The sequence below is a fragment of the Phyllostomus hastatus genome, unplaced genomic scaffold, assembly GCF_019186645.2.
Source record: "Phyllostomus hastatus isolate PE091 unplaced genomic scaffold, TTU_PhHast_1.1 phas_contig_40, whole genome shotgun sequence".
Taxonomy (NCBI): Eukaryota; Metazoa; Chordata; class Mammalia; order Chiroptera; family Phyllostomidae; genus Phyllostomus; species Phyllostomus hastatus.
Window position 1 is genome coordinate 74155247 of NW_025333872.1, and position 14508 is coordinate 74169754.

General features: G+C 42.3%; 1 protein-coding gene across 13 annotated transcripts in view; it reads right to left on the reverse strand.

Moving 5' to 3' along the window:
- The window catches only part of EPB41L2 (erythrocyte membrane protein band 4.1 like 2), a 207954-nt gene that overhangs the window by 3272 nt on the left and 190174 nt on the right, over positions 1-14508 (reverse strand). For all 13 annotated transcript variants that reach the window (XM_045843891.1, XM_045843889.1, XM_045843888.1 and 10 more), the window contains one exon: positions 13546-13656. In XM_045843891.1, coding sequence (XP_045699847.1) covers positions 13552-13656 — 105 coding nt within the window. In that variant the 3' untranslated portion in view covers positions 13546-13551. The remainder of the gene's footprint in view (positions 1-13545; positions 13657-14508) is intronic.

Genomic DNA, 14508 nt, shown 5'->3' on the forward strand with positions numbered 1-14508 from the left:
TTGACACGGCCTGAGATTCATGTTTCGACATCACTGTGGCTTCAGTGTGATGAACAGGCTAAAGGTGGAGAGGAAGGGAGACGGAACACCAGTCCGGAGGCCACTGCAGCAGGGCAGGCTGCACGAGGAAGGTGACAAAGGTCAGCTGCTAGGTGGCAAAAACCCAGACGTAAGTCGTCGCTGCAGACATCGGGTGGAAGAGGGGATTTCGAGGGACAGCACTGAAGGAGAAGACTCCGAGGCGGTGCCTAGGAAGGGAGCCCCACAGAGCACTGTCAGGTTTGCGGTCTTGGACCTTGAACTCAGAGGCAGGATGGCAGGTGCACAGCCCCGGCTGCCTCAGGGCCAGAGACGGAGATGCGTCGACACAAGGGAACAAGTGAAACCAACAGACGGAATTTGCCTCATGTGAGTGTGCCAAAAACTGAAAGACATGAGTCTTGGGGGCCCACAATCAAAGGTAAGGAGGTTGGAGAAAGGACTAAAATCAGAGTGGACTGGGAGGTGGACAAAAATAAGGATGGTGCATTGTCTCTCGAAGAGAAAGGGTTTAAGAAGACAACTGTTTCATTTTGTATTTCAGCTGGATTGGAAGTTTTGGCAAAAGGCAGGTGATTATAGACGACGGTAGAGAGTGGTAATAATTAAGGTCCTTTCTAAGGCGCACAGGTCCCAAATTAAGTCTTGTTTTAATGAAAAAACCTCCTCACCGTTTATATTTATCACAGATATTATTATAACCTCTTGATTATTCAGGACAGATTGATTAATCAAATTCATTTTTTCCCACCCTGTTGTCTGCTTTAGGCTATTTCATTACTCATTAGTACTTCTGCCTGATTCCCGGCAGGGGCGGGGGGGTGGGGTGGGGGCGGGAATCAATGCAGAAAACACAAAATTGTCTTTTTCTAGGTTGGTAATTATGAAAAGAAATGTGGGGGTTGGTGAGGAGGGAATGGACAAAACTACCAATTGAACTGGACTCGGAACTTATCTGTGACCTTCAGTCACGCTACCTAGCTATCTATCCTTTTTCTTTACCGGCTGTTAGCTCTGTGCTCTTTGCTTAGCAAACACACATTGTTTGCTGAATGCGGCTGCCACTTGGTCTAGCTTACGCTGTGGAAAATGAACCTCTGGTATCACGGTGCTGGGAGACCTGCAGACAGGATGAGGTTTAGGATTCTAGTCTCCATTTCCTTTGGGTTCCTCATCACTTTATTTCACTGAATCTGTTTTCACCAAAAATTAAAGTTTCAATTTGTAAAATAAAGGTAAAATTAAATCTGTTTCAAAGTCATTAGTAGACAAACAGGAATCTAGGAGTGTGTTGGAATTGAATGAAAGATCTTGATTTCAAAGAGCTTCAACACTGATGGAAATATATGCCAAGAAAAAGACATAGTCATCCGCATACAGCCAAATATCATTTACTTTCATTTATTCCCAATCAAACCACTGGAAAGTAAAGTAAATAAATATTTTCTGATAATAAGTATTACAAGTGATAATGCGTTCTTTGTATTCCAAATAAGGTTTCAGAATCAAAGAAAATTTCACTTATTGTAATTTTAATGTTAAACACATTTTTTCTTGTTCTCTAAAAAACAGTAAATCAAGTATGACTCTGAGTTAATGAGATATCCAATGTTTCAGAACAGCCAGTTCCTTATTGTTCCAGATGAATAAGGAATAACTTATCCTATGAAGGTTTTTATTTATACATCCACCTATCTTTTTTGGACTCTGCTTTTTGCACTTGAACACATATAAAAACATATTCCCTGGTAGCAAGTATCTAATTTTTGAGCTGGGAAGGAGCAAAGATAGGGATGAAATAGCATTAGACATTTTAATTTCTGTTGTTTTGACATGTATCTATGAGAAAGAAATATCTGGCATTCTTAACAGACTACATTTTGGGTCTAAATTATTTAGCACGTGTCCCAATCAAAGTGAAAACTAGGCACTTGTGCTCTTCATGTACGAGCTGTAAAGGTTCAAGAACTCTCTTTTTTAAAAGCTTGAATTCTACCTCACATTCGTGGAAATCTTGATATCTTTATATAAATTGACAGGCATTACTTATTGGTAGTAACTCAACTTGCTTCCACTTTTGACAACATCATAACATTCACACTTGGAGTTCAGATGAGATCATAGCTGTTAAGTACATGGATTATACACACTCTGTAGGTTAAAATTTTTGGTCAAACAAAACCCCAAAGCACTGTTTTCATGGTTCAGTTTCCCAACCTTAGACTATACAATGTCAGTGAACATTTCTAACTACTACAGTGACATTCCATAGCCTGTGTCCCCCTCTGTTGGCCAATGTGAGAATAGGTTTGACACATTTGTGATTAAAAGACCGTTTCATCTAATCACAGGTTTCATTCTATGTCCGAACTCTTCAAGGATACATGCCCATTACCTGCTTTCCTTTATGCCCTCACTATGGGTCCAGAGTGCTCTCAAATTTGTTTTTCTCAGGGTGCCATAATGAGCTATGGGAAACCAGTCAAGTTCAAGCACAGAAGCTCTGTACCTCACCTGAAAAGCACAACCTCAGTCTCCAGAGAAAAGGGGCCAGCTCACATAGTGGTCTCAACCTTGAATGTGCTCTACTCTAGAAACTGATTCAGTAAGTTGCAAATGTGCCCTTTTAAGAGAGTATTTAACACAAACCACTGGAAACATTTCATTGCCTTTTAGCAGTAAAGATCCCCACAGGAGAATCTCAGTAAAAAATGGCAGACTGTGGTTTTTATACAAAATAATTAGAACAATGCAAGAAAATATAGCATTTCTTCAGATTAATGAAGATTCAATTACTAAAGGGCCGTAATATAAGCAGAGATTACAAACATATGAATAAGATAGTTAGGTAAGGCACAATGCAACTAATTCTTAAATAAAAATCAGGCCCACGTACTCAAATGCAAGTTCAGTTTTAAATATAAGTTTATGAATTTCAGGTATTTCTAACACTAACCTTTTATTTTATTCTTTCTTGGTTTTTAATCTGCACATATGGTTTCAATTTTGAAACAGAATTTCCATTGTAATTCCATTGTAAAACTAAGAATCCTAGAACCAAAAGTGCAAGTATGATAAATTTCCATTTGGTCAATCCGGGAAATAGACAATTCTTACAGTGGTGGTGTTACCACTATAATTAAGGCCCACCAAGTTCTCAAAGTGCGGTCAGTAGTCCTTGGACGTGGCCAGGACTGTTTCCGGTGGTCATGAAGTCAAAGCTACTTCATAGTCATGCTAAGACATCGTCTTTTGCAGAGTGTTGACGCTTTCACCAACGGCACAAGGATGGTGAGTGAACCTATTTTCACCTTAGCACAGGTCAAAGCACCACAACAAACTGTCTTTACCCTCTGGGCTCTTGCAGTGAAACAGAAAGCAAGCCAGCTTCACTCAGTAAGGGTGCTGTTCTTCCGTCTCACCGCCCGGGTCGGTGCCTCGCCCCTCTGCAAGTGGGAAGCACACATAAAACAGGGCGCTGCCCACGGAGGGGCAGTGGGTGTCCAGACGACGCCCATCTGTACAAATGTTAGAATTGTGAGGTAAAGAAGCCACTTTTTCCATAGAAATCCTTCTAACTTGAGAGAATTATTGACAAACTGTGCTGTTCAATTTGGATATTTGGCAGGCATTTTCCTGAAAACAAAGTGAGACTGTCACTTCAGGGGAAACAATAAACAGTGATTTGTTGCCAATGATAAAACTCAAGTTTTCAGATAAAAAATTAGAATTTTGGAAAATTGTGTTTTGGCCACTGTGAGCTTCCTACAGCTTCCCAATATTTAAAATCTCTTCTGATGAGACCAGTGACAACCACGGATCTTTCTACCATCAATCCACTTGCCTTTTCCTGGGTGTCATACAGTTGGAATCAGACAGTAACGTAACCTTTTCAGACAGGCTTCTTTCACTAAGTGAGTATGTTTAGCTTAATACGTATTTTAAAAACTGATTTATAATATGGTAAACTTCAGTTTCTGATATGTAATGTGGTGAATTTCAAAAGATGCAATTCACATAAAAGCTCTTCTTTGGGCTCAGTCATTCCTAAGAACATAAAGTGGTCCAGAGACCATGAAGCTCCAGTACTGCTTATGTTGAATCTGCGTATCGCCAACCTATTGCTGTTTCCTTCTCTCACGGACATCTATGTGTGTCAGCTACATACAGAGGGGAAAATTGAATCTTGTGTTTTTTTTTCTTTTCAGTCACATGAAACTCACCATTTTTGTACAAATAATTCATCAAAGTGGGTTTGCCTGAACATACTAATGCAGTTTTGGTGCCACTCTCTCCTCCCCAGGCTCTCGTGTGGGCCCTCTGAGGACCCGACCCAGAGTCAGGTCTTTCAGGACAGGCTGGAGTCCCTGTCTCCGTCTCCTCTGAACACCAACTGCACCGCGCTTGATAACACGCACACTAACACAACTTCACTTCCAAGACAAAAACTCAGTTCAAAGTTTGCTAGAATAACAAGTTACTTAAGCATTTTTGCTTTGGGGAAAGTCTATTTTGAGATGTTTTCCCAAAATTTCCATTTTTGTAAAAAGGCATGTCTTTGCACAGCTGAGGTTGCCTCCCGTTCTGAGGAGGTTCCAGGGAGAGCCACTCCCTTCCTGTTCACCCCGGGATGGTCTGAGCTCTCTTTCTGCGTTAAAGCCGGTTAAAATCCCTTTCCTGTGAGAAAAGGGTGAGTGATCAGTGATTTCTTCAGGCCAATTAAATAGGTTTTCTTTAAAGCTATTAGGAATTTTTCTACAGAATCTTTATGCCTGACACATTCAAATCACTCTGCTTAAAGAATAACTACCACGTAGCAATTTTAGAATACCCTGTCAATTTTACCTCATTTGAAACATGACTATTTTATAAAATATGGTTTGACCCGTTCACTTAGCTTTATATCATAGCTGTAACCTGAAAAACATTTTGTACACATTAAATGTTTCTAAACTGAGCTGTGTTTCAAGTACATGGTTGGGAGTTTGTTATTTGAAAGATTCCGATCATGGATTCTGGAGCAAGACAATACATACCGTGGATTCAAACTGACTGAGGGTCGGTTCGGGCAGTGCCAGTCACCACCTGCATGACCTGGGCAAGGAGAGATCTCTCCGGGCCTCAGTGCCCTCACCTACGTCACAGATGACAGTAAGAACTAATTCAGATAATACATGGCCACGTTCTCAAATACTGCTGGGCACAGAGTGGGCACTCACTCAAAAAATGTTTGCTAATATTCTTTTAATAGATTCCTATACATGATTTCACTCCTAGTTTTGCTTTCAAATGAAATTCAATTCTACTCTAAAAGATAGAGATGTCCAGCTCAGTTTCTCCATGAATAATTGCCTGAGTCAGTATAATGGTTTCTTCCCAGGGTACTTCATCTCATCTGGCATCACTTCCATCAATCTTGCACACTACTGATGAATACATCTTACTGAAGGACAGTGCTCTTCCCAGACTCCAACACCCTGTGCAGGAGAGCTGCAGAGCAAAGTCTAAACTAAGGTACTAACCTGGAATGTAATACCCTCTGCAACTTGCTTTTGACAAATCTTTCCGGGTCTGCCAGGAACTCGACACAAAGCTACAATGTAGGAATTGCTCTTCCTGATATCCATTCCATTGTTTTTCTCCATGTGCTTTCCTGTCTACCCATTATTCAAATCCTCCCCAGCGCTCTGCACAGAAGAGCTTTCCAGCCATCATTTATGAAGGAGGGAGCGCCTCCCTGATCTGCCCATCAGAGGCAGTTTCTCCTGTCCACTTTCTTAGCCTTTTATCCAGGTTTCTCTTGAAAAATACTCTTTTTCACCCTGTATGCCATTTGTACAGATGTTCTTATTCTTTTGTCTTTTTATACCAACCATAATAGCCCCTTGAACATGTAAGTCCACAATATATATTAATGAATCCATGAATTAAAGTAACAGAGACTAATCTTCAAGGCAAGACAAAAACCGAGGCTTGGGGAGGGAAGAATCAGACCTGCATTATGTGTCTGGGAAGAAAGCACTACTGCCTGTCTTCACCTTTATTTTCATCTCCCGACTTAAGTGGAAAAACTTATTTTTTCTTTCCTGTTCTCTCTTGTTGAATAACTACATCTATGAAATTCCAGGAGGAGTCTTACTTCTTAAGAAAAAAAAAGTTTTCCCTAATGTCTGAAGCATTAACAAAGATTTCTAAGAGAAGTTATTATTTGGCCTGAAAGCTGAAGTCAGGTCTTCTAGGTTCAAATCTTGTGGGAACTTGCTATGAAAGCATTCCACAAAATCTCAAAGCTTCTTTTAAATAAGAAATGCACTACAGGTAAGGTTGTACTCAATATACTTCATTCTAGCTTAGCCTTTATAAATCTCAGGTTCACAAGATAAGTAGAGTTGAGAAGACATTTCTCTGTAGTATCAAATAAAAGTTGCACTTAAAAAATAGTAACAAAATCTTTACCTTTTAGAAAACCATCTTTGAAGCATTTATAAACAGAACCTGCTAACTTTTCATTTAAAATTTTCTTCATAGAAAGGTAGTAGCAATCAAAAGAACTCATCTCCAGACTCAAGTCTCTGACATAACAGTTTACCTTGCTTTCTTACCTCTTCGAAGCCCAGTGTGTTATTTTTATACTTGAAGTACATCCCCACTTGGCATAGGCACATTTTGAATTCCCACAGCCACAATGGGTACTGGCTACCAGCACTGAACAGAACGGGTCCCGATTCCCACTTGTTCTGATGCTAACAACTATTTTGATACGTGAGAGTTAAATAAACATAGGGCTAATGTGTCCTTGGAATGTAATCCTTATGAGTTATCTTAAAAATACACACACACACACATAAACACACAAACTTATTAACTAGTTGCCATGGCAAAGTTCCCTCCTACAGCCACGAAAAATGTGTATGTTCAAAAAATAGTATCTGGGACGTCTACCATTAGAGAAGTTCTTGAGAAAAATGAAATTATACTTGGTTCCACAAGTGGACAGTATTTTATGATTCCTGAGTATAACTGACTATGTCAAATTAATCTCTAGAATTCTTTTTCCTAAAAAGGGTGGGGTGAGAGAAGATGCTCTATATGTACTTGTAAATTAAATATTCTTTTAAATGTCCATATGCTTAAATATGCTCTAGACTAGGATATAATAAGGTAATAACCACTACCTCACCCACCTGCAAGACCAGGAGGGTAACAAGTGAGCTAGGAGACCAGGTGCCAAGGATCTCAACGTGAAAAAGGCTGGTGACCGGGAGGCTCCTCTCTGTGCGAGGGTGGCAGCCCTGCTCGGCCACCGTGGCCCTGGGAGAAAGCAGGCTCAGTGCTGGCAGCGCTTCTGATGCTGCCAAAATGGCTGGAGATCTCCCCATCTTAGGCATTAATAATTAATTTGAATTCTAAAAAACACTGCTTTGGCTAAAAAAGAAAACTCTAGATTTGACCTGCATGCATGTCTTCAATCTGCAGATTTTGTCTTGCCCCTCTTTCCCCTTACTGGTGACATTTTTAACCATCAACATGAATAAAAACTGGGGAAAATATGCAGCACTTGTATGGGATTAATAACCTTAAACCTGTAAGAGATAAACGATAACAAACACCTGAATAGAAAAACAGACACAGGACACGAACTGGCAATTCAAAGATATACAGGCTGTGTAGGTGTTTCTGTGTGTGTGTATTTCAACCGCACTAGCACTGAACAAAATACAATTAAAAAATGCTCCTTCCTCCCAATTTAAAAACGATGGGGAAATACTCTTTCTGCATGAGATTGGGAAAAGATTTTTTTTTTAGTTATATAATCTTTGGCACTGGCAAGAGCTTGGGGGAACAGGGATACTCAAACTGCCAGTGGGCATCTGACTTTGAGAACCTTTAAGAAAGACATTTAGCAATACGTCAAAATCCTTGGTGGCACACCAAGTCTGATTTTAGAAAATATTTGCCCTAGAGAAACAATGAAATTAATGCACAAAAATGTAAACATAAGTATAATGTGTGAAAACTGAGGAATAATCTAAATAGGGGTTAAGGAACCATCATGCATCCATTCAAATGCTGTTGAAAAATGATGGAGTAATGACAAGGAAAGGTATCTACAATGTACTGTAAGTGGAGAAAAAGAGCACGCCAAACAACAGAATCCACAGTCTCAGCCTATATAACCTGAGGTGTGAGTGCGTGCGTGTGTGTGTTTATATATAACTGCATAGTGAAAAGGAATTATCTCTACGACCAAGGGAATTATGGGTCACTTTCTTTTCTATAGTCTTTTCCTTTAAAAAAATATAATAAAACCTCTGTTTTCTTATTACTAGAAGGAAAAAAAAACAAATAAAGATAGGTTGGTAACGATTTTGTCTGGGAGGGCAAACCCTGGGGAGTGAGTGACTAGCAGGCACTACACCAGCGCCTCTTTCGATGCGGGTAGTTCCAATACACTGCAACTAACTCACTGACAGCAGCCGCCAGATTTATAAATATTAAAACCGAACATTCCACAGCATTCCAGAGTAAAAACTGGCTAACGCTTAAAACTCACTAAATCCAAAACGGCTTTTGATCTCTATGTACAAGGAGTCTTCATTTTAGGTTAGATTATACTGAACACTAAGTTGCAATAAAATGCTCACTTTAGGAATGCAACGCATCCACCGCTGTATCTGCAGACCTCCTGCACGGACAACAGTTGCCAGGAGGCAGCAGGCTTGTGTTCCCATCCCGAGGACAGGGTGGTGCTCGTCGAGGCCCCCGTGTAAACGAGCAGCTTCCCATCAGCTAGAGCACGGCTCGGCCAACACGGTTTTCTCCTGTCAAGTCAGTCAAATAGCTGATGCGAACTTCCTATTTGGCTTGTGAGTTCATCTTGAAGCTCTGAACATCACCCTGACTTTGAAATGTTGGTTTGAACACATTATTATCTTTAAAAACTGGTGCTCATAGAGGCACAATAGCATAGAAAGCAACATCACTAATTGAGTCACGTACGTACTGTGGCTGTACGTACTGTGGCTCGGGGACTGGGACCCGGTGTGTCTAACAGGGTCTGGGGAACGAACGATGGGTGTGCCAGGTTTTCAGTAATTGCAGCACAAGCTCCGGGGGCTCTGCCAAGCCGACTGCGATGCTCTCCATCCTCTGAGATGAAGGCGGGCAGAGTGGGCGGAAAAGCCAAAGGCCCTGTCACTGTTTTCCGGCCTCTTGAAAGCACTCTCCATGGAAAATCCCTTTTCCCCCAACCTGTTACAGGGCTCTGTCCCTACTTCTCGACTCAAGCAGCTCCGACAAAGCCCCCAGGTTGTTCCAACAATTTCAGAGGACACGGTCACTAGATTTCTTTGCCATTTAACACTTGACTACTCTTTCCTTGAAGTTATCCTCTCTCATCTGTTTTCCCGACACCCTTTCTCCCTGTTTTCTTCCAACCTCTAACTCCTCCTCTTCTGTGTCCTCTGCTCCCCAGGTCTCAACACTCTGACCTGGTCTTGGGTGACACCACTGAAACCAAAGGCTTCATCAGCAGATGACACATTCGGATGACCTTCAACTCTGTCTCCCCATCCAAGCCTGAACTGCTCTCCCTCAACTCTTGGCTGCCTCCTGTACCTCATCATGTAAGACATTTCTCAAAGTCACATCTCTGGGATAAAGGCTTTGTTTTTATTTAACTCTTAAGGCCAAAAAAGGATTTGTGGCTGACTATACATTACAAAAAGTTCTTACGATCTGACTTGAAACAGACCCTTCCATAAATCCTATCATCACGCACAGTTTACAGAACTGTGGCGGCAGAACTGAGGCAGAGAAGGGAGGTACCCTAGCCAGGTCCCACAACTAGGGAGTAGATCTGAACCCTGCGAATCTGCTATGCTCCACTTTGTGCTCCACTATCTGGTAACTTTCCAGTTACCCAGGTATTGTGTGTGGAAAAGACAGGGCCTTATAGATTCCCTTCCGAGCTTCCTCCCTAATTCCTATGGCAGTCGGTTTCTCCTATAAAGTACCACAGAACAAAAAATACACTTTTGTTTTAAGACAGAGCAGAGGACTGGTGATAACACACATGACATGAAAAACGAAGCATATATTCTGTGACAAATCACAGGAACCACTATTAATTCATTTGCTCAACCTACAAACCTGGGCGTTGTCTGCAATTCTTCCCTGCTCATCCATGTACTCAATTTACTAACGTGCATACCTCCATGCAGTCACCCAGCCACAAACCTGCACCTATTACCATCTCTCAAGTACATGAGGAGTACCCTCAGCTTTTCAGGATAAAGTTTAGCCTCTTCAGCGCGGCTTACAAGACTTTATGATGGGGCCCCTGCCTCCCTGCTCCCCTCATCTCCCATCACTCTCCTACGTGTGATTCTGCAATCCGGCTACACCTGACTTTGCGCTGCTCCTAGAGTGTCAAGTTCATAGCACCATATCCTGCCTGGAATGCCCCCTTGCACACCTTTCTCCACTGAGCGAACTCCTACTCACCTTGACGCTCAAGTGAGACGCCCCATTCTGATTCAGAGACCTTGCTTTTTGTTCCCACTAAGCTCAGTTGAGAACATATCATAAAACTTGAAACTACCCTGGTACCTCTGATCTACTGTCTGTGCATGTGACCCTGTTTGATTTGAAATCTCCACAGTAAAGCAGTAAAAGGTATCTAATGGGCACTCCATTTAGACCTGTATAATGAACAAATCGATGAACAAAATGAGTGAATGGCTGAGAGGCTGCTCACTGCTCTCAGATGAAAAGGAGGCGGTGTTCGCTTTTTTACCCGGCATCAATGAGTGCTCCCGAGCCAGCCAGCCGAGAGCTCGCACAGACAACTGAAGCAGAGTCATGAGCTCCCCCTGCTGGGGCTCACTCTTTCTGAGGCCACACAGGCCACACCATCAGCCTGCATGCCTCTTCCTCCTGATCAGGACTGCCTGGAACACCATCCCAGCGGTGACAGGTCAGTGACACTTTGCGTCCATTTGAGGGCTCATAAGATGCATTTATGACAAATTGACAAGAGAGGATAGTCCATAAGGGGACAAAAAGAAAAGCTTACAAAGATTTAGGGAAGCACTCCTCTGAAGTCTGTGTTTTCTGTTTCACAGTATCTGAATTTAGCTCCTCTGCCCCACAGCTGGCCCACACCCAGCTGAGACCGCGGACTTGGGAGGCTCGGTCCGCTGCAGACTGTCCTTAGACCATCTCTCTGTCTGCTCCACCCCCACTGCCACCCCCAACTTTCAATGCTTCATCAGGGCTCGAACTACTCTGAAGGGGGAGGTGAGGTCAGGAGGAGAGCTTTTCACATCTGAAAAGGGGAGCTGGGACAGACACACAGTTGTTCACTCTTTTCTGACGTTCGGACACTGTCCTGGTGCTGCTCTTTGCCTGGCCCACCTGCTGCCCCTGTGCAACCCTGGCAGGGCAGCCAGAGGGCAGCTGAAGCAGTAGAAGCACACTCTTCTCAGCCCTAACCAGAACCAGCAAAGGAAATTGTTCGAAAACAGGCTGCAGCTGGTGGGGGGTGGGGTAGGGGGTGCAGATGGTAAAGTGACTTGTGACACTGAGGTAACTCCTATTCCTTCTTAAGATTTCAACTCCAACTTTGTTTCTCAAGTAATAGGTTAAATAGCAGTTCAAATCTGTATTTTATTTCTTCTACCAATTTTGACAACTTGAATCCTCAATGCCTAGCCCTTCTATAGCACATTTTGGCACTCAAATATTTTTTTGAATGAATAAATTTTTCCAAATTAATCTAGTTTGCTTACCTTACATGTGAATGTATACTTTAGCTTCACAAATACATTTAACAAGGTTGCTTATAAAAGATGACCTCAAAGACAGGCAGACTTCAAAGGCCATGTGTGTGGGTCCCCACTGCAAAAATGCACGTAAGGTGCCAGGGATAACTGATACAACAAATTCATTTTAAAACTGCACAAATGAAGAATGCCACAAATGAAGGTAGGGTGTTGGTAATATTCACAGTGGTCACAACTGACTCATAAAATTCAGAAGAGAAATACCCAATGTTTCTTAATTTCTCACTCATTATCTTACTCAACCTTTGTAATAAGTCCTATGAGTTAAGACAGGTAGATTGAACCATCCCCAGGTATTTGCCCAATGTCACATAGTTTGAGATCTGGCAAGATTAAAACATTGTGATTTTTGACAGATTCAAATCTGTCAAACTGGCAAAAATTAAAAAGTCAGAGAGAATGCTGTGCAATGGTTGGGCAATAAATGCCCCCACTTCCAGCAATGAAAAAGCACTTGGCCTTGCCACGGAGGTGCGTGATGTGTATTCTGGGACCCGCCACCCCTGTGGGGCATTTATCTATTGACTGATCAACGCATGGGTCATTTTAAAAACAAAAGAGCAATCTCAGTATACGTGCTGTGTGATAAAACCTGCTTTTTAAAATCTGAATACATATGTCATCATGAGCATTTACAATCTAAGAATTCTTTAGCACAATTTTCAGTAGCTATATTTAGCCATCACGTAACAGCAGCAGCATAAGCTACATGCAGCCCCTACTGTAGTACGGATAAAAATGTGGTACATACACTTGTAGGTAAATCTCTGTACACATCTCTGTGTATTTAAGTATAAATGATAGGCATGTTTAATGTAGGTTTTTGCCAAATTGTGCTCCAGAAAATATTACTAATTTATACAACAGCATATGAATATATTTTTCCTCCTTCAACCTCCCCAACACTGGCTAAAAGAATAAACTTTGCCAGATTTATAAGTAAAACTTGCACACTGAATTCTTAATTGACATTGATTTACGCAATAGTGCCTAAATCCATGTTTCTGTTAATGTTCACTTGGCTTCTATGTGGTTTACTTGCTTAATCCTCAGCCCATTTTTCTACTTAAGTGTTTAAATTTTTTGATGACATATAAGCATTCATAATATGTTCAGGCTATTAATCCTTTTTCTGCCAGGCATATTAAATGTTGTCATTTATCTTTTACTTTTGTTGATTTGATTAAAGTTTTACATTTTTATATAGTCAAAGCAATCATTTCCTTTTATGGTTCATTCTCTGATATATCATTATTAATGTCTACATTAAAAGGATTAAACTCACCTTTCCCTTTGTGACCCCTGTAAGAAAATCCCTTATCTAAATGAAGGCAATAGCACCTTCCTCTAAGGGTCATTGTGACCATTAATTAAGGTAACTACACTAGTGTGCTTTTAAGTAGTAAAGCACCCTGCAACGTCAATTATTGGCAGCTCTCAGTACATGGCAGTCATTAACACCACACGCCCATCGGTGGAGAGTTTATGACTCTATGCAGGTAGTCTGAGCAGAGGTACTTGGGGATACCACCGTCTGCAAACTCGAATGGGACTACAGGAGACAGATACTGCGATATGGAAGCCCATCCCACACCCCTCAGCAGGTTCAGAGGCACGGAGCAGTCACGAGAAAGGCCCCAGACAACAGGCGAGCTCTTACCTTAGCTTAGTCTTCCCCTTCCTCCAGCTCAGTCTCCTTGTGCACCACCACTCTTGTGACGGACATGTCGGGGTGCTGCTCTCTGGCCTCCCTGATGGCCTGGGCCAGCGCCTGCCAGGGTCAGGAAAGAGCACTGTCAGCGCAGGAATAGGCTTCCTCTCAGGATGCAAAACACAAGTGTACTCATCACTTGGGATTTCGTGTCGAGCCACGATGGTTCTACTGCTTTCTCTGAGGAAGCAGGAAGATCTGAATGGGCTCACCGTTCACTTCAGAGAATGCTTCTCACTTCCCCAAAGTCCCCACTTCTCCAGTCTATTTTTAAATAATAATGTGGAAGAAACACACTGGCTCTGAATCCCAGCCCTGTCCTCATCATGAGACTTGGGGAAAAAGGATCTCACCTGAGTATTCGCACCTATAACCTGAGCCTAAAGTGAAAGTTGCACAGGTCATTTTAAGGCTTGTTTTAAGGATGGAAGGGGTGATGTACAGCACTACAGCACCTAGCCCAGTGCCTGCCCTGTACACGCAAGTCACACTTGCTGCTGCCCCACTGCCTGAAACCCCAGGGTGCAGAACCAAGCCTCGCTCATCCAGCCCTCTTGGGCTCTGAAGTAACTAAGTAACATGTTTACTGAACTAAAATGCTGCGGTAAAAATATCTATAAACACTGAAGGCAAAGAACAACTAAAACTGCAGCAATGACGATAGTACAGATCCCTATTTCACGGCTGAGCACTGAAGGCACGGGTCCATGGGCCTTCCCCAAGGCCATCCTGCCGAGGGGCTGCAGGGCAGCAGTGGGACCCCGGGTGTCCTTCCGCTGCTTCTCCTGTCTGGACCAGGCTGTGAAAAGCCACAAGGTTTCTCCATATTCTGTCAGAAAATGCATGGTAGGCGAGCCCTGCAGCAAAGTGGAAAGATCCTATTTTTCAGAGGAGAGAGATGTTTAACAAGGT